A 22,866-nucleotide genomic window follows, 5' to 3' on the forward strand; every position below is an offset into this window, starting at 1 on the left:
CGTGCTCGCGAGCGCTTGTGACGTCACACAGCAGCCCATTTGCAAAGAGCGGCCACAGCAGAGGAGACTCGTGACGCTTCAGGGCAATATGGTTGTCGCAGTCACGAATGATTGAGATTATTGTTGATAATCGGCCAACTCGCGATGACTCGGGACGGGCAGCCTCGCAGCAGTGAGTCGTTTGGATTTTCTCCCGATTGTGACGGTGAGGGTGACGGTGACTGTGATTGTGGCGCCCCCCAGCGGTGGAGCAGCTGATCCGGCGCTTCCTCCCACCTGGCTGCCGTCGCTTCCTCATCAGCCAATCGGAAGAGGCGCAGCTCGCCCACGTCATCCTGCGAGCTCTGTTTGGCGCGCTGAGCGGCGCAGGTAAGAAAAGCTCCAAAATTCCTTTGCGCCTCCGGACTTGGACCTCGACTTACCAACAAGCCCCCGCTTGGGGGACTTGTTCACTGACAGTAGTTTTGCTTTCAGTTGCCAGACAAAATTTCAACTTCAGCTGAAAAAAAAAAAAAAAAACAACTTTTCCAAAATGCACGAGGCTCATGTTAGCCCCCCTCCAACCTCTGGGGGCAAATTAGCTAAAGAGGCCGGACATTTCACGCTAACGCGACACCTTCCGAGGGCTCGCTCGCTCGCTCGCTCGCTTTTCCGTCTCGAGGAGGGGACGTCCCTCCGCGTAGACTGCGGGAACCCCCCCTCCGGGAAGTCCGGGATCACCCGCTCGAGATTCAGAGAAGCGGAGCAAAGATGGAAGGAAGTAAATCCCGTGAATAAATCCGTTGCCACGACAGCGTGTTTCCGTGGCGCCCCCCCCCCCACACTACTAAAATCAACATGGAAGCGGCCGTGATGTTTTCATTCATTCCAATACGACGGAGAGGTTAGAAATCAAATTGTAAGTCGGGGGCCAAAATGTCACCTGAGCTGTTTGTGCCGCGAGCAGTCATGTTCGTGGCCGTCGCCCCGGGCATCCCGCTGAACTTTGACCTCAAGATGGCCACAGGATGCGTGTTTACCGGTAAGGAAGCCGCCGCCGTAGCGCCACCCGCGCGATGTGCGCGTGACCGCTCTTGCGGGCGCCTCCAGGCGCCTGTCTGCTGGGCGGGGCCGCGTCCTCGGCCTTCAGGTGCGCCGTCCTGCTGATGTTTCCCAGCATGCTCGGCTCCCGCGGACGCACCTTCCTGGTTCTGCTCGTCCTCTCGGCGCTCTACGCAGGTGGGCGGGCACGCGGCCGGCCGACCTTCCGCGGCGCGTCCTTGACGGGTGTCCGCCGCTCCACCGGCAGGTCCCGTGTCCAACGTCCGGCGGAACGTGGAGACGGCCGCCGCGTCGCTGACTTGCAATCTGGACCTGCAAGTCCGCAACGCCAAGTCGCTGTGGAGAGACGCCGTCACGCCCTTCGTCAAGGTGGCGCAGGAAGTCGTGGTGAGCTCCAAATTGGTTCAAATGTGCGGAAACGAGCCACGATTGCGCCACGGTACGAGTTTGGGGACTTTCGCTTTCACTTTCAATCAAAGCCGACGCGTCCAAGCGCAAATTGAGCGATTTTCCCGACGGTAGCGCTTGAGCCGAAACAGCAAAAAGCCAACGAATCCGAGGAAGTCACAAGAACCGTTGCCGCGCAGCCTTTAAATCGAGTTGGGCGGGGCCTGCGTGGCTTCTCTGCGCTTTCCTCACCGCACCCCAGACACGCGCGAGTCCCGATGTCGGAACTCGGCCCAGGCCGGCTCCGCCACGACGTGTCCTTGTGCTACATTGATGGCAGATTTAATGAGGCGCCCACCTTCCAAAAAGCAGTCCCAAAAATGATTCTCTGAAAAGTCTTGGGAATCCGTTTTGCCTTCAGAACTCGGCCATGGATGCTCTTTTTGCTATGTCATGAACTCTGACCTTGACTGAGGTGAGCGGGGCAGTAAAATGTGCCCCTGAAGTACTCCCCAAGTTGTTGCTCCTTCGCAGGAAGCGCGCGAGCACATTTTCCCACCCTTTTAGTCATGCGGCGAATTCTGCTCCACGGTCGTGCTCGTGTCTAGAAGGGGGAAGCGGAATTCAAGGCGGACGCCCGCGACGCCAACGAGGCCTTCGCCGCCATCCGAGACCAAGTGCTGGGTCGCCACGGATACGGAGGGCCTCCAGACGAGCGCGAGGCGCTCGACGCGAACGCCACGCGGACGCAGGAACGCTTCGCCTACGCGACCGAGATGCAGTGCGACAGTGAGCCTTCGCCGACGTCGTCGTCGTCGCCGTCTCGCCCGTCTCGGTCATCTCCGTCTCCCGTCGCGCGAAGGGGTCGTCGACCGGAGCGTGGGGCGGTGCGCCCAGTGGTTCGCCGACCGGTGGAGGGCGTGTCTGGAGGTGATCCCGGTGCCCGTCATCAACCATATCCTGTGCGTGCCCATGAAGTTCCACTTCCTGTGCGACATCATGCGAGGTGAGCGGCACGTCACGGGCGGCTTCGCCGGCGCCGCCGCCAACGACGACGACGACGACGACTTTGTGCGCAGTGATGACGGGCTGGTGCAAGCGCCACGTCCCCGTGGAGAAAAACTTTGGTCAGCTGTTCGACCGCCTCAACGCTTCAGTCGAGCTTCTGGGCCGAGAGTTCACCAGCGAGCTGGTCGTCGAGGTGACGGGGGCGGGCGCGGAATCCCGTCGCGCGAGCTCGCCTTCACCCGTCGTGTCTCTTCCTGCAGGAGCGGCAGCGGCAGGCGGCGCTGGACGGCGAGCTGGTAGACGGCGACTTCACGCGCGGCATCCGAGCTTCTTTTCGCCGGGTGGAAGCTCGCACGCGGCAGCTGCTGGACGTCCTGCGGCTCGTCGTTTCCTTCGCCTTCGTGTCCTTGTTCACCCAGTGAGGCTCGCCCGGTTGCCTCCTCGCCCGCTCGCCCGCGCACGTTTCTCAGCCAGACTTGCGTGTTCAGGTCTCTGGGCTACGTGCGACAATACCGAGGAGACGTTTACTTTGACAACATGTACGTCACCAAATACTTCGGCATCATCGACCGACGCAGGAGGGCCCAGGTAGCGTCGTCGGCCTCGCGCTCGTCGTCGTCGGCGTCGCGCTCGTCATTGCGGTTTTTGCGTCCGTTCAGGGGAAATCTTCTTTGTTGCCCCTCACGCCGTCTGAGAGACCAAAGTTTGTGGACCCCTGGAGCCCCAAGATTCACCCTGAAGAACTCAAACAAGTGGTGGGGGTCACGCGTGCTCAGCCACGCCCCCCCCCCCCACCCGTGTACTAAGCGTGTGTGTGTGTGTGTGTGTGCGCGCGCGCAGGTGTCAAGTGTGTTTCAGGTGTTGTCGGCGCTCCTCTTGGCGCTGGTCCTGCTGACGGTGGACGTGTCCGTTTTCCGTGTTCTCCACGTGGTCAGCAAACACTCGCACACCACCTTCAACTTCAGCAGTAAGAAGCCACCAGCCACCATCAACCGCCGCCGCTCGCAACACAACGCGCAAAACATGCGTCGGCCGCTTCTTCAGGCAGCCAGCAGGTGGCCATCCAAGTGGGCGGAGACTCCATGATGGCCCGCCTCTTGCGGAAGACATTTTCCGCCTTCAACGCGTCCTCCAGCGTCCGCATCGTGTCCGACAATCGGCGTAGGTGCGGGTTGGAGGGGTGACGCGGCGCCGGGTCTCCGGGTCAACTTGTCCCCCGCCCCCCTTTTTACAGGGTGCGTGACCCCACCCTCCTCGCTGGCCGGCTCGGCGTACGTCAGCGTTACCTGGTGCCTCCTGCTGGCGGCGCTCTTCAGCTGCCTTCAGGTCTACGCCAACCGCCTGCGCAGAGTCATCGCCGCCTTCTACCACCCGCGGGTAAAATGTGCTTTTTGCTAAGCGCGCTAATGCTATTTAGGGTTAGCGCGTGGTTCCTCTTTGGGTGAAGGTGTTGCAATTTATCAACAGCTGACGGACCATCAAGCTAACCCGGCGCTATTTTGATCATTGCGTGGTCGCGGAACGCAGCAACAAGAAGAAAAACAGTGCAACGCAACGCCACGCTACCGACCTGCTTTTAAATTCAACTGAAGGTTCAGAGGCTGCTTTCAAACAAAAGTCCAATCCGCGACAAAATGAACCCGCAGCTGAGAATCTTTGCTTTCCTCCCCTCGCTGGGCTGCAAGTTGTCCAAATGGCGGCGTTTGTTTCCAAAATGAGACGTATCCGTTTTTGTTTTTTTTTTTTTTCATTTTGAGAAAAGGGCTTGGTATTGAAGTGAAAACAATAAACTCAATTTATGTTTCTAACTATTGGGGGATGGAAAGAGAGGCTAAAAAGTAACTAAACACCATACTACAAAAAAATATTGGCTTTAATATTCACCGAGTTTTTTTTGATGACAAATTTCATTTTTTCTCCAAAATGAGACATATCCAAACATTCTATTCTTGGCAAAGTGAGACATATCCAAATTTCGACTTTTTTTAAATCAGTTGCTTTCGATAGGCCATCGTGAAAACTATTTGCCTTTCGACATTTCAAGCATTTTTAAATAATATTTAAGACCATGACCACCACATTTCGAGAGTTAGGTATCAGAAATAAGGGTCAGTCACCAGTCACAATTTTCACAATTAGCTCACTAATGTCAGATGTTGAAAAAGGAGATGAAAAATTTTTTTCAGTTAGTTATTTAGAAACCGTTTGTTTGTTCGGTATGAGGTCTTGGAAAGGCTGAGTTTACATCATTGTAATTTTGTGGATCTGGATGCGATTCTGCAATCCGACATCTGCAGGCACTGTGTCACTCAGTTGCAATGGTACTTGGATGAGAACTGAAGTATTAAATTGCAATAATTTCATCAAGAATTAAAATGAAATGGGAAAAGCACCCTCACAATGGGACAGCCTGCAAGTAAACCAGCACAATCGCTGATTCATTTATTCGATATTATGAAACATTGCTAAACAAAATACAACAAGACTTAGTTCAGCTCGAAAGCAAGAAACACTGTAAAGATAAAATTGACAAAAACGCATGCCAAGGATCCAAATTAAAAAAAACACGGTCAAATGTATCACCTGGCAAAACAATGAAAAGGTTTGCTACTGACTGCGCTGGATATTGTTCGGTGTGAACAACTTTGACTTTCTTTCAATTCATAAGTAGAAAAGAAACATTACTGATTCACGCATCAGTAGATTCTATTGAAAATAGAATTCACGTAAAAGAAAGTCCAAATGTGATATAAAAAAAAAAAAGGAAACAATAGGTCAACTTCACAAAGAAAAAAAAAATAGCGAGCGCTTCTTCTTTTCTGACGCCGTTTCCGCTGGGTTTCTTTCCCTTCGCAGCTACATTTCGTACATAAAATCAAACTCGGCATTAGCATCTCTCTCAAACGTGGGCGCAGCCATTTTGGATGATGATGATGACGTGGAAGATACCGGAACTTCCCTCACGACGAATTCTGATTGGATGCTGCTTGCTTCAGCAGCGCACGCTGATTGAACGAAATGATGTCGCATTTTGAAATAAAACGCAATCTTCCTTGGCTGATATAGAACGATATGTCGCACTTTCAACAAAAACCAGAGTATCCGTTTAGGGTTAGGGTTAGGTAGCGTTTTGAAAACCAACTCTTCAAATATTCTCCAGGCTGAATGCGACTTTGGAAACGTGATTTGTTCGGGTTCCGCTCATTCGTGGTACCTTTTCTGCTGGACTTGAGTTACGCTGGTGCTCCACGTGAAAAGTTTCCACGCGTGCCCCTTTGGGCTTTTTTTTCTTAACAAACGCTCTTTTGTGTTGCTTCCTCGTCACTTCCTCTCGCAATGTGACGAGCTAGCGAGGAACGCAGCGCAGCTAAGCCGATTAGCGGAACGAAGTGCGGCTACTCGCGGCGGAGCGAGCGCCCCGTCAACCGGGGGGGGGGGGGGTCAACACTGAAACTCGACCGTGACGTCGACTTGATTTTCACAGCATTTGAAAAAAAAAAACAAAAACACAGCTGTAAGAAAGTTGCACCGCTATAAATACAACATCAAACGCAAAGAACGCAGCGTAGCTATGCCGATTAGCGGAACGAAGTGCGGCTACTCGCGGCGGAGCGAGCGCCCCGTCAACCCGGGGGGGGGGTCAACACTGAAACTCGACCGTGACGTCGACTTGATTTTCACAGCATTTGAAAAAAAAAACCAAAAACACAGCTGTAAGAAAGTTGCACCGCTATAAATGCAACATCAAACCCAAATAAGTAATGCAATCATTCTGACCATTAATATTATGGTCCCAAAGAAATAGACATTAATAAACGGGCAAAATGTCACGGCGTGCTGTTATTGAGTGGCCAAGCGTCAACGATGTTGTCCACAATATGAAAAATGTCCGTCCGGTTCTTCAGGACTCGTGAATGAGTCAGTAATCCCCAAAAGAGTTTTGGCTCGGTAGAGGTTCTGTTAGCCGTGAGTCGAGTCATCCTTTTAGGCCTTGAGACGACTGCAAAGTCCACTTTAGAAAAATCTTTGCAATGATGAGCATGAAATAAATGAGCCAGAGCCACGTACGCCCCAATTTGGACAACTTTACGGCTGAAACGGCGAATGGAAAAATGTGGGTGGCCAACTCGCGAGCCGGCGTGGATGGCAAACGCGTAGCCGACGGATTCTCACGAACTTTTCGTCCTGTCGACTACAATATGCGGTACGCGCATCAGCCAAACGCTTGAAAGTATTTTTCAACTTGCCGACGAATCGATGGTCACGGTGACGCGCAAAGTGTACAATTGCCGACATATTCCACAAGAGGGCAGCAAATTAATCAAGCCTGCCGAAATGAAGCCCCTCCCCCTACTTCAACATAGTTCCTTGAATGCAATGGTTTTTTTTTTTTTTTTTTTTAGGAGACTCCTACGATGATTATTTTGGGTGCGACCTGGCTGACAAATTTCTGCCGATGTTGTGGATTTTTTCCACGTTTCACGATTTGTGCCATTTTGGTTTTTTGTCTTCCAGAGGGAGAAAACCAGAATCTTGTTCTTGTACAACGTCAGCCTGCACCGGCGAATGTTGCGCAGGCCCACGCGGACGGGCCACGCGAACGCCAACGTACGCGAACGCCGTCCGGTTCCCGCGCTCCGACGTGTGCAAAATTAAATCCAGGAAAAAAATGTTTGCACGGCAGGCGCTGGCGCGTTTCTTCGGGCTGTGTCGGAGGCGGCGGACGGCGGCCGGAGCCGAGCTTCAAAGTGCGTAGCGAGCTCTGAAGGGGAAGGCCCAAATCGCAGCACATTAAAGTGATGTCAAAAGTCAAAGGTCAAATGTTGTGCTTGCCACACAAGAGGCCGACAAACAGGAGTTTGCTTTGGCGCTCTTGACACCCTCGAACGGGTCGACGGTACGTGTGCTTATCCTCACGAGGGGTCGCGGGAGTACTGGAGCAAAAAAAGGTGGGCCACGCCCTCAACTGGTCGCCAGCCAAAACGATGGCAATTTAGTTGCAAGCGTGTGGGACGAAAGCGGAGCTGGGATTTCAACCCCCGTCCTCGGAAGTTCCTAAGCCGGGGGAGGCTCCGGTGCTCCGGGACCCCAACCAGGATGAGTCAGCGCTGGGTTTTTTTTTTTTTTTTTTTTTGCCACTGCATTTTCTGCACAGCGTCACAAAACATTTCCGAGAAAGCCTGCTTTTATTTTGAAGTGAAGTTTTTTTTTCCCCCTGGCATTTTCCAGGCAAGCAAAGTGCTTTTATTTTGAAGCCCCGTTCCTCGACTTCCTGCATAACGTCACCGCTGAGTCCTTTATAAAGTTGAGCTCGTGACGGACTTGAGACGTTGACGACTTTGGGCCGCCAGGGACTGACCCGGCCACACGGGGGACGGACTAAACCCCCGACTTCCGGAACCGACTTCTGGTTGCGACGTGCCCCCCCACCCCACCCCCACCCCCGAGCTCGACGACAGACGGACACTCGCACCCGCTCGTTTTGGGCTTGGTTTCGCAGCATCAACGGAAACATGTCTTCTCGTCCGCACACTGACCGGAAGTCAGCCATGGCGGCGAGATGAGACAACTTTTGGCGCCACTCTTGCTGTTGCTGCTCAGCGCTGGCGTTGCGTTCACGGACGCCAGGTCCTTGAAGGCATCGCACGGCCCGGACGCAGCCCCAGGTAACGCCCGTTTGGGGGGGGGGGTGTTAAAACAACACAACAAGTGTGTCACTGGTGTGGGTGGCTAATGGCGATTAAAAAGTCTGCACACCCTTGGTAAATGCTAACACGTGAAAGTTTTTGTGATCTTTGAAAATTCATTCAATCGTCTTCCGTTCCACTTCTCGTCACGGGCGGGACGCGCCCTGAACTGGTCGCCAGCCAATCGGGGCACACGTTCACAGCTCCGGGCGATGTGGAGCGTTCAATGAAGTCTTAATGAAGACATTTTTGGGTTGCGGGAGGAAAGCCGCGCAGGAGGGGGCCGGAATTCGAACCCCGCTGAGGCGGATGGTCCAACTAGTTAGCCTGTCAAATCTTTTCCCAAAACATTTTATCGACGGGAAAATTGCAAAGTTTGCACAAGTGTGCACACCCTCTTGTGAATGAAGTGAATTCAGATTTCAGATGGGGGTTGGAGCAGTGTGTAGACTTTTTTTTTGAAAACACAAGTCGTGCAACTGCTTAACGTGTAGGGGCTCACAGTTCAGTGGAGCGGGGTTGAAATCCCAGCCCCGCCTGTGTGGACTTTGCCTGTCCTCCCCGTGGATGCGTGGCTTTTCTCAGGGTGGGCACTCGTGTTTCCTCCCATGTCCCAAAAACAAAACGCGCATGAGTCGGTTGGTCGGTGCGATTGCGAGTGCAACTGTCGTCTGTCTCCGTGTGCCCTGCGATTGGCTGGCGACCAGTTCAGGGCGTGCCCCGCCCCCTGCCCGACGACAGCCGGGATAGGCGCCGGCAAACCCCGCGACCCTCGTGAGGACAAGCTCCTCAAACGATGGACGGATAAATGCGTGTTTGTGTTCAGGTAGCGCGCTACGGCGGAGCCCCCCGCCGGAGAGAACGCGACCCTTCGCGCTCGTGGGTGGGCAGAGGCGGAGCCTGAGGGAGGCACTGCAGGTCAGCACAGGTCAAAGGTCATCATTTGTTTTTCTGTGTTCATTTTATTGTGAAAAGCTCATCATCATCACCGTGACTTCGGATGATGTCATCCATTGTGAGTCACATGACCTCTCAGGAAGTTCCTGAAGAGGGCGTGTGGGGGCGCACACGTCTGAGATCACTTCCTGTAGAAATCCCCCAACACGCACGCACACACGCAAAGTGACGAGAGGCACACGTTGAGCAGGCCAAAAGAAAAAGTGGCGAGCGTGTCTGTCGCGCAGGAAGTAGCGCGTTTCACCGGAAAGGACAGGAAATGCCACCGTTTGGACAGCGGCTAAAGTTAGCCCCGCCCACATTCGGAGGGGCCCGCCGAAAGGTCCCGGTCCCGGTCCCGGTTGTTTGCGGTAGCGGTCGATCGATCGATCGATCGTTATTGTTCATGACGCTGGCGCTTTCAGGATGGCCACCCGGAGCATCTGCGGTGTGGCCTGGAGGTCCGAGGCGAGGTCTTGGTGCTGGACCTGCGGAAGAACCGGTGAGCGAGCCGGCGCAGACGGAGCCGCAAAGAACTTTGCGCTGACTGCAGCTCTTTGTATCTTCAGCGACCTCCTGCCCAAAGCGCCGAACGTTTTCTTCTACCTGGCCGACGGCACCGGAGTGTCCCTGACGGACGACCCGGTGGTGGGTCCCCGAAGGCGTCCGAAAGGCCGAAAGGGGGACCGAGCGACCGACTGACCCGGCCGGCGGCTTTGTTTGTCTCCGCAGACGCACTGTTATTACCACGGCAACGTAAGAGGATTCCCGAGCTCTCGCGTGGCGGTCAGCACCTGCTCGGGACTCCGGTGAGTGGGTTGTGGCGACCTCTGACCTCTGAGGGCTTAACAGATTAGCGCCGGCGTCGACGCTACACAAGTCGTCATTGTTGCGGGCGCGTGCATGTGACATTTGGGCTGCGTTTGCTGCGGCCCTTCCTCGCTCAATCCTTTTTGCGTGAGGTCGAAATGGCGCTTCGCTGGCGCAGCGGGGATCGGATCGGACATCGCCGACCGCACGTGGAAAGTGACGATGTCATCGCCCGTCTCGCTCCTCAGCGGCGTAATCGCCGTCAACGCCTCGTTGAGCTTTGAAGTTCGGCCGCGGGAGCCGGGCCGCGACGACGACGGCGGCGGCGGCGGCGGCGGAGGAGGAGGAGGAGACGACGAAGATGCGGGAGACGATGAAGACCACCTGATCTTTTCCACCGGTCGTTTGGAGGATGAGGCGGCGAGTGGGTGCGGGGTGGCCCACGAGCCCCCCGACACGCGGCGCCGCCGCACCGCCGCTCACGCGCAACACCGAGTAAGGGGAAAAACAACGAAAACTCCGTAAGACCCACCCGACAGCCAACGTGTGCGTGTGTACGGGGCAGAACAAGCGGGACCTCCTGTCCGAGACCAAATACATCGAGCTGGTTCTGGTGGCGGACCACCAGGAGGTGAGTGGACACGTGACCCGTTTGAGCGATTGCCGTGGCCAACTGCGTCCCGGTTGTTGTTGTGCAGTTCTTGAACTACCAGAAGAACAACAAGACCATCATCTACCGCATGCTGGATGTGGCCAATCAGGTGGACTGGGTGAGAAAGCGGAAGCCGTCGCCGCGACAACAGCATCAGGACCGTCACATCACGTCACCGGCGCGTGTGTGTCAGTTCTACCGGCCTCTGAAGGTGCGCGTGGCGTTGACGGGTCTGGAGGTGTGGAGCGACCGGGACAAGATCCGCGTGGAGAAGAACCCCAGCGCCACGCTCAACAACTTCCTGCTCTGGCGGACCAGGGAGCTTCTGCCGCGGCTCCGTCACGACAACGCGCAGCTCGTCATGTCGGTCGACCTTCCGCCGACCGTCCTGCTAACTTCCCGTCGAGCTCCGTCCGACTTCCTGTCGACCTCCTCTTTGTGTCGGGCAGGGGCAGCGCCTTGGATGGCACCACGGTGGGTATGGCGGCGCAGGGGTCCATGTGCTCCAGGGACCGCTCGGGAGGCGTCAACGTGGTGAGCCGCCGCGACGGCGTCTGTCGTTGTCACCCGCTGTCGCCGTAGCAACACCGTGCCATTGCGCCCAGGACCACCTGGTCAGCGTTCTGGGCGTGGCGTCCACGGTGGCTCACGAACTGGGACACAACCTGGGCATGAGCCACGACACCAGCGAGCGGCGATGCCGCTGCGCCAACCAGCCGCGCGCGGGCGGCTGCATTATGGAACCCTCCACCGGGTCGGCACCGAGCGCCCCCACCCGCCGACCGACTCCTCTCGACGTCCCGTTGACGACCCCTCTGCCCTTTCCGAAGGTTTCTGCCCGGCCAGCGGTTCAGCAGCTGCAGCGCGTCCGACCTGTCCGCCAGTCTGCTGCGGGGCGGCGGCATGTGCCTGTTCAACGTCCCGCCGCCCGAGCGTCTCCTGGGCGGGCCCCGCTGCGGCAACCTCTACGTAGAGCCCGGCGAGGAGTGCGACTGCGGCCTGCTAGAGGTACGGCCCGGCCCGGCCCGGCACGGCGCGGTCTCGCGTGTAACCCCAGGCCGTCCTGCTCCGATTTCGGCCAGGAGTGCCAGGACCTCTGCTGCGACGCTTCCACCTGTCGCCTCCGCCCCGGCGCCCAGTGCTCGTCTGATGGCACCTGCTGCCGGGACTGCAAGGTGGGTTCCGCCTCCGCCGGTTTCGTCCGCGTCCGAGCTCGCGGGGCTCAGGTTCCGTCCGCTCGCCTCCTCAGCTCCGGGCGGCGGGGTCCGTCTGCCGGGAGCCCATCGGAGAGTGCGACCTGCCCGAGTTCTGCACGGGCTCCTCGCCCTTCTGCCCGCCCAACGTCTACGTTCAGAACGGCGAACCCTGCGAGGATGGCGCCACCTACTGCTACGGCGGCGCCTGCGCGAGCATGCGGGCGCAGTGCCAGACGCTTTGGGGACCGAGTAAGTTGAGCTGAGCTGAGCTGAGCTAAGCTAAGCTAACTCGCGAGTGGAGTGAAGCGAGCGTTCTGACGGCGCCCTCGCCCTCGCCCGGTCAGATGCCAGCGCCGCGCCGGCCGTCTGCTTCTCGTCCGTCAACAAACAAGGAAACAAATACGGAAACTGCGGGCAGCTCAGCGACGGCTCGTACGCCGCGTGCCAACCCAAGTCGGTCGGGTGTGGGCGTGGGAGGTGCGTACGTAGCAGATGCTGACTTCTCTGCCGTCCCCTGGGGACCCCCCCCCTCGCAGCGACGTGCGGTGCGGCAGGATCCAGTGTCAGGGCGGCCTGGAGCGCCCCCTGCTGGGCACGAACACGGAGATCCTGACCACCACCGTGCGCTTCGACCTCCACGACCTGGTGTGCCGGGGGACCTTCTTCCACCTGGGAGACGACGTGTCCGACCCCGCCTCCGTGGCCCAGGGCACCGCCTGCGGTCCCGGCAAGGTCGGGCCTGCACATTTCGACGGTACGTTTCAGGGTCCGCCGCGCAAAAGCCCCTCAACGCGGCCGTCCCGTTCGCAGGCCTGCTTGGACCACAAGTGCCAGGATGCCTCGGTCTTGGGCGCGGACGAGTGCCGCGGGAAGTGCAACGGCCACGGCGTGAGCAGCCGCCGCCCCCGCTCGGCCGCCGCCCGTCGCGGCGGCGACCGCTCAGCCCTTCCTGCTGTGTTCCTGTTCCCGTCAGGTCTGCAACAGCAACAACAACTGCCACTGCCGGGCGGGTTGGGCGCCGCCCGACTGCGCGTACGCCGGACACGGGGGCAGCGTGGACAGCGGACCCGCGCGCGCCGCCCCAGGTACGCGGGTACGCCCACGCGCAAGTGCTCTTCCGGTCAACGCCTGCCTTTGTGATTCTGTAGAGTCTGACCCGGTCCTGGTGGCCCTGCTGGTGGTCTTCCTCTTGATCGTGCCGGCGCTCCTCCTCTTCCTCGCTCTTCGCTTCCCTCGCGTCCGTCGTCTGTGTTTGACTTTGGGAGGCGACAAATTCTTTCCCGACTCCTCACACAACCGGTAAAGTAAACAACGCGCCGCGTCGGCGCGTGACGTGAGCCGAAGTCTGATCACGTGACTGCGCAGGACCCCGGCGACGGAACGCAGTTCGGAGCGCAACGTGGATCAGGTCCGTCCGCTGAGGTTCCACGCCAACGCCCCCGAGACTCCGCCCTTCAAGGAGGTGGGAAACACCAACGGGAAGTCGACCGGTTGCGGAGCGGGACGCGCAGGCCGCCGTCATCCTGCTACTTCCTCTTTTCTCTCCAATCAGCTTCTTGACAGGCCGGCTCCTCCCACTCGGCCGCTCCCCCCCGCCCCTCCACTAAACCCCCCGCCGCAGGTAAACTACTTCCTGTCTACGTCTCACAAATGTAGAAGTCCTCAGCGAGCGTCACCCTGGGCCCCGCGTTTTCCTTTCGTTGCACTCGAGACTCACTTTTCTCCTTGTGAAGAACGCCGCCAATCCTCACAAGCGTCGCGGGAGCCATCTCGGGGCACGAGGCGGGGTTTCCCCTCAACCGGTATTAGTCACATCGACGGACAATTTGGATCCAACGAATTTGGGTTTAAAAGAAGCGGCCGCACTTGTGTTGACAGTTTGGAAAATTGCAGAACGTCCTCACGTCTTGGTCTCAAATTTGACCCGAAATGTCGTCGCCCTTTTGGAGAGCGTCACGCTCGCCTTGTGGTGACATTTGCTCTTTTCGAGTCAAAAATGGGTCCGAAGCACAGCAAAATACCCAGAGAAGCGTCCGCCTCGTCCGGGTCTCGCCAACTACAAACGTCTGCGTTGCTGGGCTCTTGGTTCTAGAATGGAAGAGAACATTTTTGGTGCGTCGCGACCGGAACGTCCCGCCCGGTAGAACGTTCCTCGCGTCGTCGTGGCTTCGGCGGGCCCGGAGGCGTCCGGTTCCGCCTACAAAGCCTCTTCCGCCGGAGGTGTTCGGGTCCGACCCGCCGGTTGGAGGGGAAGCCATCCCTGCCCGTCGATTGGTCGGACAGGAAACATGCTCACCGTCGATTGGCGGAGCGGGAGAAAAGCGGCTCTTGATTGGCTGCGTATGTCGAGTGGTCGGCTTGAATAAAATGAGCTCATTATAGGATGCGCTCTGATTGACCTGAAATTTTTTTTTTTTCTTTTTCTTTTACGATCACATTGTGACACCATCTTTTAAAAAGTCCTGGCTCTCGATTTCCTGATTGACTTCTTTGGCCCGTTTAGCCAGCAAACTCATTGCGCGCTAACGTTTAGCTCCGGGATGTGGCAACGTGGCCGCGAATTAGCATCCGACGATTTCCGTCTCCCGTCGTCCGCGTCGCAGGATTTGCCTGTCTGTCGTCACACATTCCATTGGAAAAATGTTTATTCCCAACGTTTCCTGGTGCCAAATTGCTCGTGGCCTTTCTTCTCCTTTGCCGTAGCGCGGGGGCCTCTCCCGTTGCGGCAAACGCCGCCCCCAGCTGGTCAGAGTTTCGTCTATTTCAGCGGAATAGCATTTTGTCTTTTTTCAATCTTCAACCAATAACCAGCGAAATACAACCCAGCGACACTGAAATGGGCTCGATTAGAAATCAAAGCTAAAGAAATGTGAATATTAACTAACCCTGTGATAAAGCGTGTGCCGCGTAAGCATGCTGAATCGCTGCACCTCACGCGTCTTAGCGTTAGCACGTTTTCCTATCTTGGCTACTCGTTTCCTGACTTTCTTCTCTGTCGTCCTTGCAAACATTCAGCCGCTAGCGAGCCGACCGGCTCCGCCCACTAAGCCTCTCCCCCCTGACCCCGTGCCTCCGAGCCAGGTACATGCGTCAGGGGGGACCTCGTGGCATTTGGCTAGCGTCGATGAAATGTGTGTGCGCGCGTGTTGTAATGAGCCACAATTGCCTTCTCTCGTCAGGCGCCGGCAGTGGCCCAAAAGCCGTCGCTTGTTCCGCCCCGCAGCCATCCGGCCGCGGCGTCGTGCTCGGCGTCCGCTAACAGGTTGGACTCGTTGAAACGCGCTCTTCTGATTGCTCGGCTACGTCGCATTTTGTTCTCTGCTTGTGCGAGCCGTATGGTACTGAAAGTACGTGAAGATACTTCAAGGGAGCCGTAAACGAAGGCGCGAGTTTAAATCCACTGTGCACTTTTGTGTGCGCACTGAAATCAGACTAAAGCCTCAGTTTCAGGTCAGTTCGGATCACCGACATTATTTCATGTGACAATGTCACAATAATGAGAGAGAGAGAGAGAGAGAGACAAGATTTTCTTGGTTGACCTCCATTTGCACAATATGAAGTCGCGTGACCTTTTGGGTTTCCGTCGGAACGGAGTCAGGTTTGTGGGTTAGCTGGCCCGCCGACTTTGTTCATCCTTTGCAGTGCGCTTCAGCTCGTTGTCCGTTCGGAAGACCCACTGGCGCCCAAGTTTTAGCTTCCTGGCTGAAGTCTCGAGATGTTGCTTGAACATCTCCGTGTCGCGTTCGTCATGCATTCACGGTGTCGCCTATATTTCGTGAAGCGCTCCAGTTCCTGTCGCAGCAAAACAGCCCCGCGACGCCGCCGAGCTTCACAGTTGGGACGGTGTTCTCGGCTCTAGCAGCTTCCTCCTTTTTCCTCCCGATTTAACGTCGGTCTGTGGGAGGGGCCGCAGGGGTCAGGGACGAAGCTGCTTGAAGGACTGTCTCTGGGAGGGAAGGAGCCCGCCCTCACGTGGGATCTGGATTGAGGCGGCCTCCGACTCTGGTACCGGTCCCCTTGAGAGGGGGTGCCGAGCAGGTTTGGGTATACTTATTGCTCTCCGCCTGTACTTTGGAGTCGACCAATCAGAATTGTGCGTTAATTCCCTCATGATTTATGTGCACAGTTATCGAATGACGCCACACATTTTGTATTTTCGACGAGCGCGAGTACGAGTAGTAAGTGCTTTTTTTTTTTTGTCCCCCAGCCGTGGCGGTCGTCGTCCGCCATCGCGTCCCGCAATCCCGCCCAGACCGGAGCGAAGGTGACGAGGCGGCGCCCCCCCACCCGCGGGCGGCTACTGCGCGTCGCGGTGCCTTTTCTTCTCATTGGCTGTCTGTGAGAAGCCACGCCCACTTCTAACCTCAGCTTCGCAGGACGCCACGTGACTATCGAAGGGAAATATATATATATAGTATGAAATCAAGTTTTTGGGGAGGGGAAAAAAAAAACCTCCCAAAACAAGATGGCGTGACGTTCACGACGATGTGCTCGGCTGTCAGGCGTGAAGGCCCGATCGCACGGGAACGCTCCGATCCGCGCCGCTGAGTTTATGCTGGATAAACCGTTCCCGTGACGGCGACGGACCTTCCGGAGGCGTCTTGGCTCGCTAGCACGTTGGCTGACTAACCTCCAATAAAACAACTCTGAGCAAAAGGCTGATGTTTGAAACGAGCTTCTTAGTTTGCGTGCTAGCAAACATCGTCAACGTTGCCTGGAATTACGACAATTTGAGTCCGGAAGAAATTATTATTATTTTTTTTTTTTTTCTCGCGGCAGGAAGTGATGTCATCCAGCCCGGAGGCCGCCAGTGCACGTCTGACTCTTAAGTGACGTGAGCAAAACGTCGGGAACGACCACTGTCGGAGAAGCCGCACGTGAAAATGATTTGGCCTCGTAAGACCGGACGAGCAGGTTTTGCTCCGATTTTTGTTTTTCGTTTTCCTCTTTTTTTTTTTTTCTTCGTTTTGCGGCGGTCGACTTCTGTCACGGTCCCGCCGGTCCCAGGCCTGGCTGCGCAGGTCCCCGACGCCCGAGCCTCACCGGCGATGACGAACCCTCGTGTGTGTGTGTATATATCGGACCCTTTGCCAGGCGGTCGCCATCCCGCGCAAAAATGCTCGCGCTTCCTTGTTCCTGATCCCGAATCCCGGCGTACCGTCCTCCGCCTGTCCTCCGACCAAGCCAGTCAACTCAACGTCCTCGATGCTGCTGCTCCCTCCCGGCTTACGACTAAAGACCTTCCTTTTCGCGGTGCGTCGGGGTCCACGCAAGAGTTCTGGTTATGACGACTTTGCGGTTTTGCGCTTCTGAAGCAGGTGCGCTCCGCTCACGTTTTGCGTCTCCGGTCTCGGGACCGATAAAGGTCTGGGCAACCTTGACTGTGTCATTTCCTATTTCAAAATGGAAAAAAACTGCGACAAAGACGGAAACGTGTTGCGGCGGCGCGGCGCAGTGAAGAAGTCGGGCCTTCGCACACGCGAGGCCGCGTTTAGGTCGGAGTCAAGTCGCCCTCAAAAGAAAGCAGAAGAAGATCAGCTGACCTTCGACCTGACGCCAGAGAGGTTGGTTGCGTCATCGAGACGCCCGTAACCGAAACGGGAAGTCTGAAGGCATCGAGACGGCCCGGCGCGCACAGCCGCTTCCTTTCGTCGGTCGGTCACGGCTCCTCCGCGATGGTCGTCGCGCTCGTCTTGCTGCTCGCCGCCGTGGCGACGGACGCCGTTTTGCCGCCACGTGCGCACGTCTCCTTCGTTTTTGGTGAGTCGGTCTCGTCTTTCCTTTCGCTTCCTGCACCCGATGGGGCCAAACCGACCGTCGCGATGTAGACGACGTCTCGGCAGCCGGGACCGCTTCCTGTCTCGAAACTCAGACAGGAAGCGCTTCGTTTGTGCGTGCGCTCAGACTCCCCCGACAGGCCGCTGGTGCGCTTCCCGCTCGTGGACGTCTGTAACTGTACCGCGTTGTTGCTAAGCCGTGACCAGGACACGCTCTACGTGGGCGCGCGGGACGCCGTGCTCTCGTTGGACGTGAGCGGCGGCGACGTCATAACGCTGAAGAGGAAGGTGAGTGCCCGTGGCGGTCGCTCAAACGGTGCCCGAACGCGGCGCGTCAAGGGCCCCGTCCGTCCGTCCGTCCGTCCGCAGGTGTCCTGGCCTCCGACCGAGTCCGACGTGGCCGCCTGCAGTCGGAAAGGGAAGGACGCCACGGTAACCTCCGCCTCTCGGGATTCTTAGGCGTCCGTGTGCTGCGTGGAAGGTCAAAGGTCACGTGTGCGTGCAGGCGGACTGCGGAAACTTTGTCAGCGTCTTGCGGCACCTGAACGCCTCGCACGTGTACGCCTGTGGCAGCTTCGCCTTCAGCCCGCGTGACTCCTTCCTGGTGGGTGCGGGTTTGAATCCGGGCCGCCGCCGCGTTTCCTTTGCCGTCGGCGCGAATCATCCGTCCGGCGTACTGCGGCAACGACGAGGCAAAAATAAAGAGCTGCATTTGGCTTCGTTTTTACGAAAATTGGAATTCAAGTCTTCAGAAAAAAAGGGTTACCTTTTGTGTTTTGCAAAAGCTCGAAAATCGAAACGGGCGGCGGCTTTTGAAAAGGAAGCGTCGGCATCAGCGCCAGTTTCACGCCCTGTTAACGACACGCAGGACGCCGACACCCTGGCGATGACCCCCCCGCGCGGCGCCCGAGGTCGCTGCCCCTTCAGCCCGTCGCAGAGGAGCGCCGCGCTCGTGGCGGGTTAGAAAGTGGTCAGGTGAGGTCCTGCGCGTCAGCCCCGCCTCCTGACGGTTTGTGTGGCGCTCAGACGGGGAGCTGTTCGCCGCCGCCACCAGCGACTTCAAGGGGGCCACGCCGCTCATCGGGCGCCACTTCAGCAAAGACGGGCGCCCGGACGTCAGTCAGGAGGCGTCGCCGATGCTGCTGGAAGGTGACTCGCGTTCGGACGTCGGCCGTCGGCGTGGCCCCCGCCCTCACTCCCTCCCGTTTGTAGAGGCCGACTTCGTGGGGTCTTCGTTGGACTCTGCCAGAAGGAAAGTCGTCTTCTTCTTCAGCGAGGTGGCAAACGAGTTCAACCTCGGGGAGCGGGCGCGCGTGACGCGCGTGGCCAGCGTCTGCCAGGTGCTCGCACACACGCAAACACGGCGCGGCCAACACGCTCCAAAAAGGCAAAATCGGGTTTGAAGAAGCCGCACGAACGAACTCGTTCCGGTACCTTTTTGTCTTGGGACAACTCTTTCTGTCCGTGGAGCGGTTGGCGCAGGACGACGTGGGCGGCGCCCAAGTCCTGCAGAAGAAGTGGACGTCGCTGGTGAAGACCACGCTGCGCTGCCTGGCGCCCTTCCGCGTCCTACGCGACGTCTTCGCCCTGGCGCCCCCGGAGGGCACGGATGCCGCCGGCACGCTCTTCTACGCCGTCTTCGTCTCGCAGTGGTAAGCCGCTTTTGGTCCGAATGTCCGGCGCTCAAGTCTGCTCGCGCGCACTGCCCGGCCCATGTCCGACACGACGAGCGTCTTTATTTCCACAACGTCGCTCGCTCGCCTTCATGTCGATCTTCTGGCCTACTGCGCTTAGTCCCGAATACGGGGACGACGACGACGACGCATTACTCGCAGGGGGAAACTCCTGCATGCTACGAGTGACATCAAATTCAACTAGTGCTTCCCTAGTAGCGCCAGTGGCGCATGGCAATCAACTACTGTCCACTTTTGCCACACTCGTACTGTCCACCGGGGTCTCAAGAGTACCGCAAGTGGCGAGAAACGGCACAGTTACTCGTGAGCACGAAAGGTCCGTTAGTACACGGACCGTAAGCTAGCGTTGACCGCGTGAGCGTTTGCGGGACCAAAAATAACACACGCACCCGCGCCACTTCCTGTTCCTCTTCCAGGTCTTTTCGCTCCGAGTCGGCGGTGTGCGCCTTCCGGCTGGGGTCCCTCAGGGAGGCTTTCGACGGCCCCTACCGGAGCTTTGATGCCGCCGCGCACCAGTGGAGCCCCCTGCTGGCCAAGAGCTCCTACTTCGGTCAGGTGAGCTGTTTGGATGTCTCCCACAATGCATCTGTCAACAATGACGGTCACACCGGAAGCGAATGAAACGCTTCCGTAAAAAGGCCGGCGGCACAGGAAAATTCACTCCTCGGGAAGTTTGAACGTCAGGCCAACAATCAGCTTGGGGAGCGGTGAACTGAGGGCTGGCCTGGGGGGGTCTCGGAACCTCTCGGGTCCACTACATGAACTCCCTGTCCTGTAAAGTGAAGTTCGAAATGTTTCCGCGCGTGCATGCGGTCAGTGCGGCCTGGAGGGGGCGCCGCACGCCAACTTGGAGGAAGTGAAGCGGACCTTCCTGACCGCCGGCCACGTGGCTCCGGAGACGGGCGGCCCCCTGGTGGTCTCCGCCCAGCAGCGCTACAGTCGGGTGGCGGCCATGAGCGTGCGGGGCCACCGGGTCCTCTTCCTCCTCACGGGTGAGATCCCAGCTCCGCGGACTCACGACTCAACGAGGAGACGTCCAGTGATTTTCTTTGCGCTCCTAGAAAGTGGACTACTGCACAAAGTGTTTTTGTCTGGACGGGGTCCACGGCTGGTGGAGGAGATCGCGGTGTTGGACAGCGACGAGCGCGTCACCGCCTTCGTCTTGTCGCCTGCCAAGGTAAAATTCATCTCGACCTCGTTCCAGGTGCCTCGGTTCATGGCCCGTGCGTCCATCAGGGTCTGGCCTTCGTCGGCTCGTGGCGCGCCGTCACCGCCGTGCCCGTCGCTCGGTGCTCCGCCCACACCACCTGCGGACGCTGCCTATTGGCCAGAGACCCGCTCTGCGGGTGGAGCCGAAGCAGGAAGCTGTGCGGCCGCCTGGACCAGGAACAACAGGACGCAAAACCCGAAGAAGAGGAACGCATGTAGGGACCAGGCCGCCACCCTCGCATCACGGTTGCCGAACGATCACGTCTGGCGTATTGATAATCTGCACTTCACATATCGATCCCATCTATTTTGTTCCACTTATGGAGCCGCGCGGGCACCAACTGAAGCAGGGAAGTCCAGACTTCCCTCTCCCCAGCCACTTCATTTCCGGGTCGTCTCGGGGGGGGGGGCCACCGGAACTCCTCACCGAGCAGGCATCCGGGAGGCGGGGCATCCTGACTAGATGCCCCAGCCACTTCGTCCAGCCGGCCGGCCGACCTCTCCGGGTCGTCCCCGGGGCCACCTCCCGGCGGGACACCGGAACCCCTCGCCGAGCAGGCATCCTGGAGGCGGGGCATCCTGACTAGATGCCCCAGCCACTTCGTCCAGCCGGCCGGCCGACCTCTCCGGGTTGTCCCCGGGGCCACCTCCCGGCGCGACACCGGAACCCCTCTCCGAGCAGGCATCCGGGAGGCGGGGCATCGTGACTAGATGCCCCAGCCACCTCATCTGGCTCCTCTCAAAGCGGGAGAGCATCGGCTCCATTCTGAGCCCCTCCCGGATGATCGAGCTTCTCTCCTGTTCTCGGAGGGAGAGCCCGGACACCCTGCGGACTCGGCCGAGGGTGCGGAGCTCGGGCAGGACCCGAATCAGGTGGCGCGCGTCTCCGTCGATGACGTGTTGGCCACACGACATTCGCCTCCAAAATTGAGGACATTTCTCACAAATAAATATCCTCGTCACGTATACATATTGACGGCAAAGCGCACGTACTGATTGATGACCCGCAAGTGTGCCGACCAGGGTTCAACTCCTGGAGGGCGGCGACGTGGCGAAGGCGTGTCGCGGAGAAGGAGGCGCCGCTCCCGTCAAAAGTGAGACAAGAAGTTGCGAACGCCGGCGCCGCGTGGCTTTCCATGTGACCCCTGACCTGCGGGCTGTGCAGATGTGGCAGCGGGCGCCAACGAGGTCGTCAGGCTTCCGTGCGCCAAACCGTGGGAGTCGTCTACGCTGACGTGGACGTCGTCGCGATTCCCGGTCCTCCCGCCGCATCTTTTCATCCGCGCCGACGGCAGCGGCCTGGCGTTCTTGGCCAGCGCGGACACGGCGGGCACGTACCGCTGCCAGGCCCAGGAAGACGGCTACACGGAAACGGTCGCCAGCTATCACCTGGTTCTGTCGGCGGGCCCGGAAGGAGACCCGGAGTCGTCCTCCCCGCCGACGGCGCCCTGCGACAGGCGGGGCTACGGGGGCAGGCCGGCGGGCCTGGCCCTCGTGGCGGCCACCTGCGTCTGCTTCCTGATGTCGGCCGCCGTCCTGGCGTGCGTCCGCAAGAAGTCCGGCGTTCCCAAGCCGAGGGCGGACGCGTGACGGCCGCTTTTTCCTTTTGAAATTTGTCAACCGTGATGATTATTATATCAGCTGTCGTCTTCTTTGGTTTAGAGTAAACAAAAGACCAAACATCATCATCCAGTCGTCCTTTTTTTTTTTTTTTTTTCGTTGCGCTTGTCTGAACTGGGTCGGCGGGCGACGCTCCGGACCGGTCGCCGGCCAGGACAAACATTCACGTGTGCTTGATTTTGACAATGTGGGAGCGACCTGGGAGAAACATTTCAAGCGCACGCAGCAGCAGGATTTCAACTACCATCCGTTGATATCCATAAGTCTTTGTACAGAAGGAAAAATGAACCATTTTTAGTGGTCTAATATGCCGACAGACCATCTTGGCGCGCCGGATGGGAAACGCTTCCTGTTTTTTTTTTTGGGGTCGCGATAACGCGGAGCATCGACCCGCTGTCGGCTCTTCGCACACAACACTTCCCGGTTAGCATTTCCGCTGATCGGCGCGCACGGCCCCCGTCGCCGGTCGATCGCGAGAGGCTGGCTGCTTGAAAAGTAGAGCTTGGGGTAAAAAAGAAAAAAAAGAGGAATTTTCAGATGTTTCTCGGTGAAATGTGGCATTAAAAGAAAGCCCGAACGGTCATCTCGTAACTTGGAATGTGTGCACCCTTTCCGAAGTGTTTGTCCAAAGTTCTCCTTTAAAAGCGCATTCGACCGCTCGCTTCAATTCGTTGCTCTTTATTCAAATGCATTCTTTGGAAATATAAAGGAATATAGAAGTATGGAATGGATTGTCTCCTGTGTGTGCAGTAGATATGTTTATTTATTTATTTTCAATTTTTTTTTTTTTTTTTTTTTACATCGAAGTGAGGACCTTGGACCAGCGCGTTATGACGAGAAGCCAGAAGA

General features: G+C 57.7%; 3 protein-coding genes across 19 annotated transcripts; all 3 read left to right on the forward strand.

The window, feature by feature from the left end:
* The first annotated feature begins 38 nt into the window (after window positions 1-38).
* On the forward strand, window positions 39-7,250 carry dcst1 (DC-STAMP domain containing 1). 2 transcript variants are annotated; one of them, XM_061843657.1, is made up of 16 exons: window positions 39-172; window positions 244-369; window positions 947-1,021; window positions 1,090-1,218; window positions 1,289-1,428; window positions 2,037-2,217; window positions 2,291-2,434; window positions 2,508-2,629; window positions 2,697-2,854; window positions 2,925-3,024; window positions 3,096-3,191; window positions 3,277-3,403; window positions 3,481-3,597; window positions 3,671-3,813; window positions 6,952-7,044; window positions 7,121-7,250. In XM_061843657.1, the coding sequence occupies exons 1-16, from the start codon at window positions 145-147 to the stop codon at window positions 7,190-7,192; spliced, it is 1,851 nt and encodes a 616-aa protein (XP_061699641.1). In that variant the 5' UTR covers window positions 39-144; the 3' UTR covers window positions 7,193-7,250. The 2 variants fall into 2 exon arrangements, with proteins under 2 accessions (XP_061699641.1, XP_061699642.1); XM_061843658.1 differs by lacking the exons at window positions 6,952-7,044; window positions 7,121-7,250 and adding an exon at window positions 3,904-5,991.
* A 414-nt stretch (window positions 7,251-7,664) lies between these two features.
* Window positions 7,665-16,952, forward strand: adam15 (ADAM metallopeptidase domain 15). 15 transcript variants are annotated; one of them, XM_061843632.1, is made up of 25 exons: window positions 7,684-8,102; window positions 8,950-9,041; window positions 9,485-9,561; window positions 9,629-9,707; window positions 9,792-9,868; window positions 10,118-10,364; window positions 10,435-10,500; window positions 10,568-10,639; window positions 10,715-10,884; window positions 10,971-11,055; window positions 11,127-11,275; window positions 11,352-11,529; window positions 11,604-11,696; window positions 11,771-11,966; window positions 12,062-12,170; window positions 12,254-12,449; window positions 12,528-12,605; window positions 12,691-12,802; window positions 12,866-13,016; window positions 13,083-13,179; window positions 13,270-13,338; window positions 14,733-14,798; window positions 14,897-14,979; window positions 15,925-15,981; window positions 16,497-16,612. In XM_061843632.1, the coding sequence occupies exons 1-25, from the start codon at window positions 7,997-7,999 to the stop codon at window positions 16,501-16,503; spliced, it is 2,712 nt and encodes a 903-aa protein (XP_061699616.1). In that variant the 5' UTR covers window positions 7,684-7,996; the 3' UTR covers window positions 16,504-16,612. The 15 variants fall into 15 exon arrangements, 12 of the variants coding, with proteins under 12 accessions (XP_061699615.1, XP_061699614.1, XP_061699616.1 ...); XR_009798409.1 differs by lacking the exons at window positions 14,733-14,798; window positions 14,897-14,979 and adding an exon at window positions 16,812-16,952 and having other exon boundaries at window positions 7,687-8,102; window positions 16,497-16,613; XM_061843635.1 differs by lacking the exon at window positions 14,733-14,798 and having other exon boundaries at window positions 7,687-8,102.
* Window positions 16,953-17,342: 390 nt separating this feature from the next.
* Window positions 17,343-22,752, forward strand: LOC133513169 (semaphorin-4B-like). 2 transcript variants are annotated; one of them, XM_061843655.1, is made up of 14 exons: window positions 17,343-17,477; window positions 17,622-17,782; window positions 17,864-17,926; window positions 18,000-18,098; window positions 18,363-18,453; window positions 18,521-18,643; window positions 18,707-18,834; window positions 18,965-19,146; window positions 19,605-19,743; window positions 20,006-20,180; window positions 20,250-20,365; window positions 20,425-20,612; window positions 21,421-21,491; window positions 21,563-22,752. In XM_061843655.1, exons 1-14 carry the CDS (start codon window positions 17,393-17,395, stop codon window positions 21,985-21,987), a joined length of 2,046 nt encoding a protein of 681 aa, XP_061699639.1. In that variant the 5' UTR covers window positions 17,343-17,392; the 3' UTR covers window positions 21,988-22,752. The 2 variants fall into 2 exon arrangements, with proteins under 2 accessions (XP_061699639.1, XP_061699640.1); XM_061843656.1 differs by having other exon boundaries at window positions 18,977-19,146; window positions 21,563-22,751.
* The last annotated feature ends 114 nt before the right edge of the window (window positions 22,753-22,866 follow it).

This window comes from Syngnathoides biaculeatus, chromosome 15 (assembly GCF_019802595.1).
Source record: "Syngnathoides biaculeatus isolate LvHL_M chromosome 15, ASM1980259v1, whole genome shotgun sequence".
Lineage (NCBI taxonomy): Eukaryota > Metazoa > Chordata > Actinopteri > Syngnathiformes > Syngnathidae > Syngnathoides > Syngnathoides biaculeatus.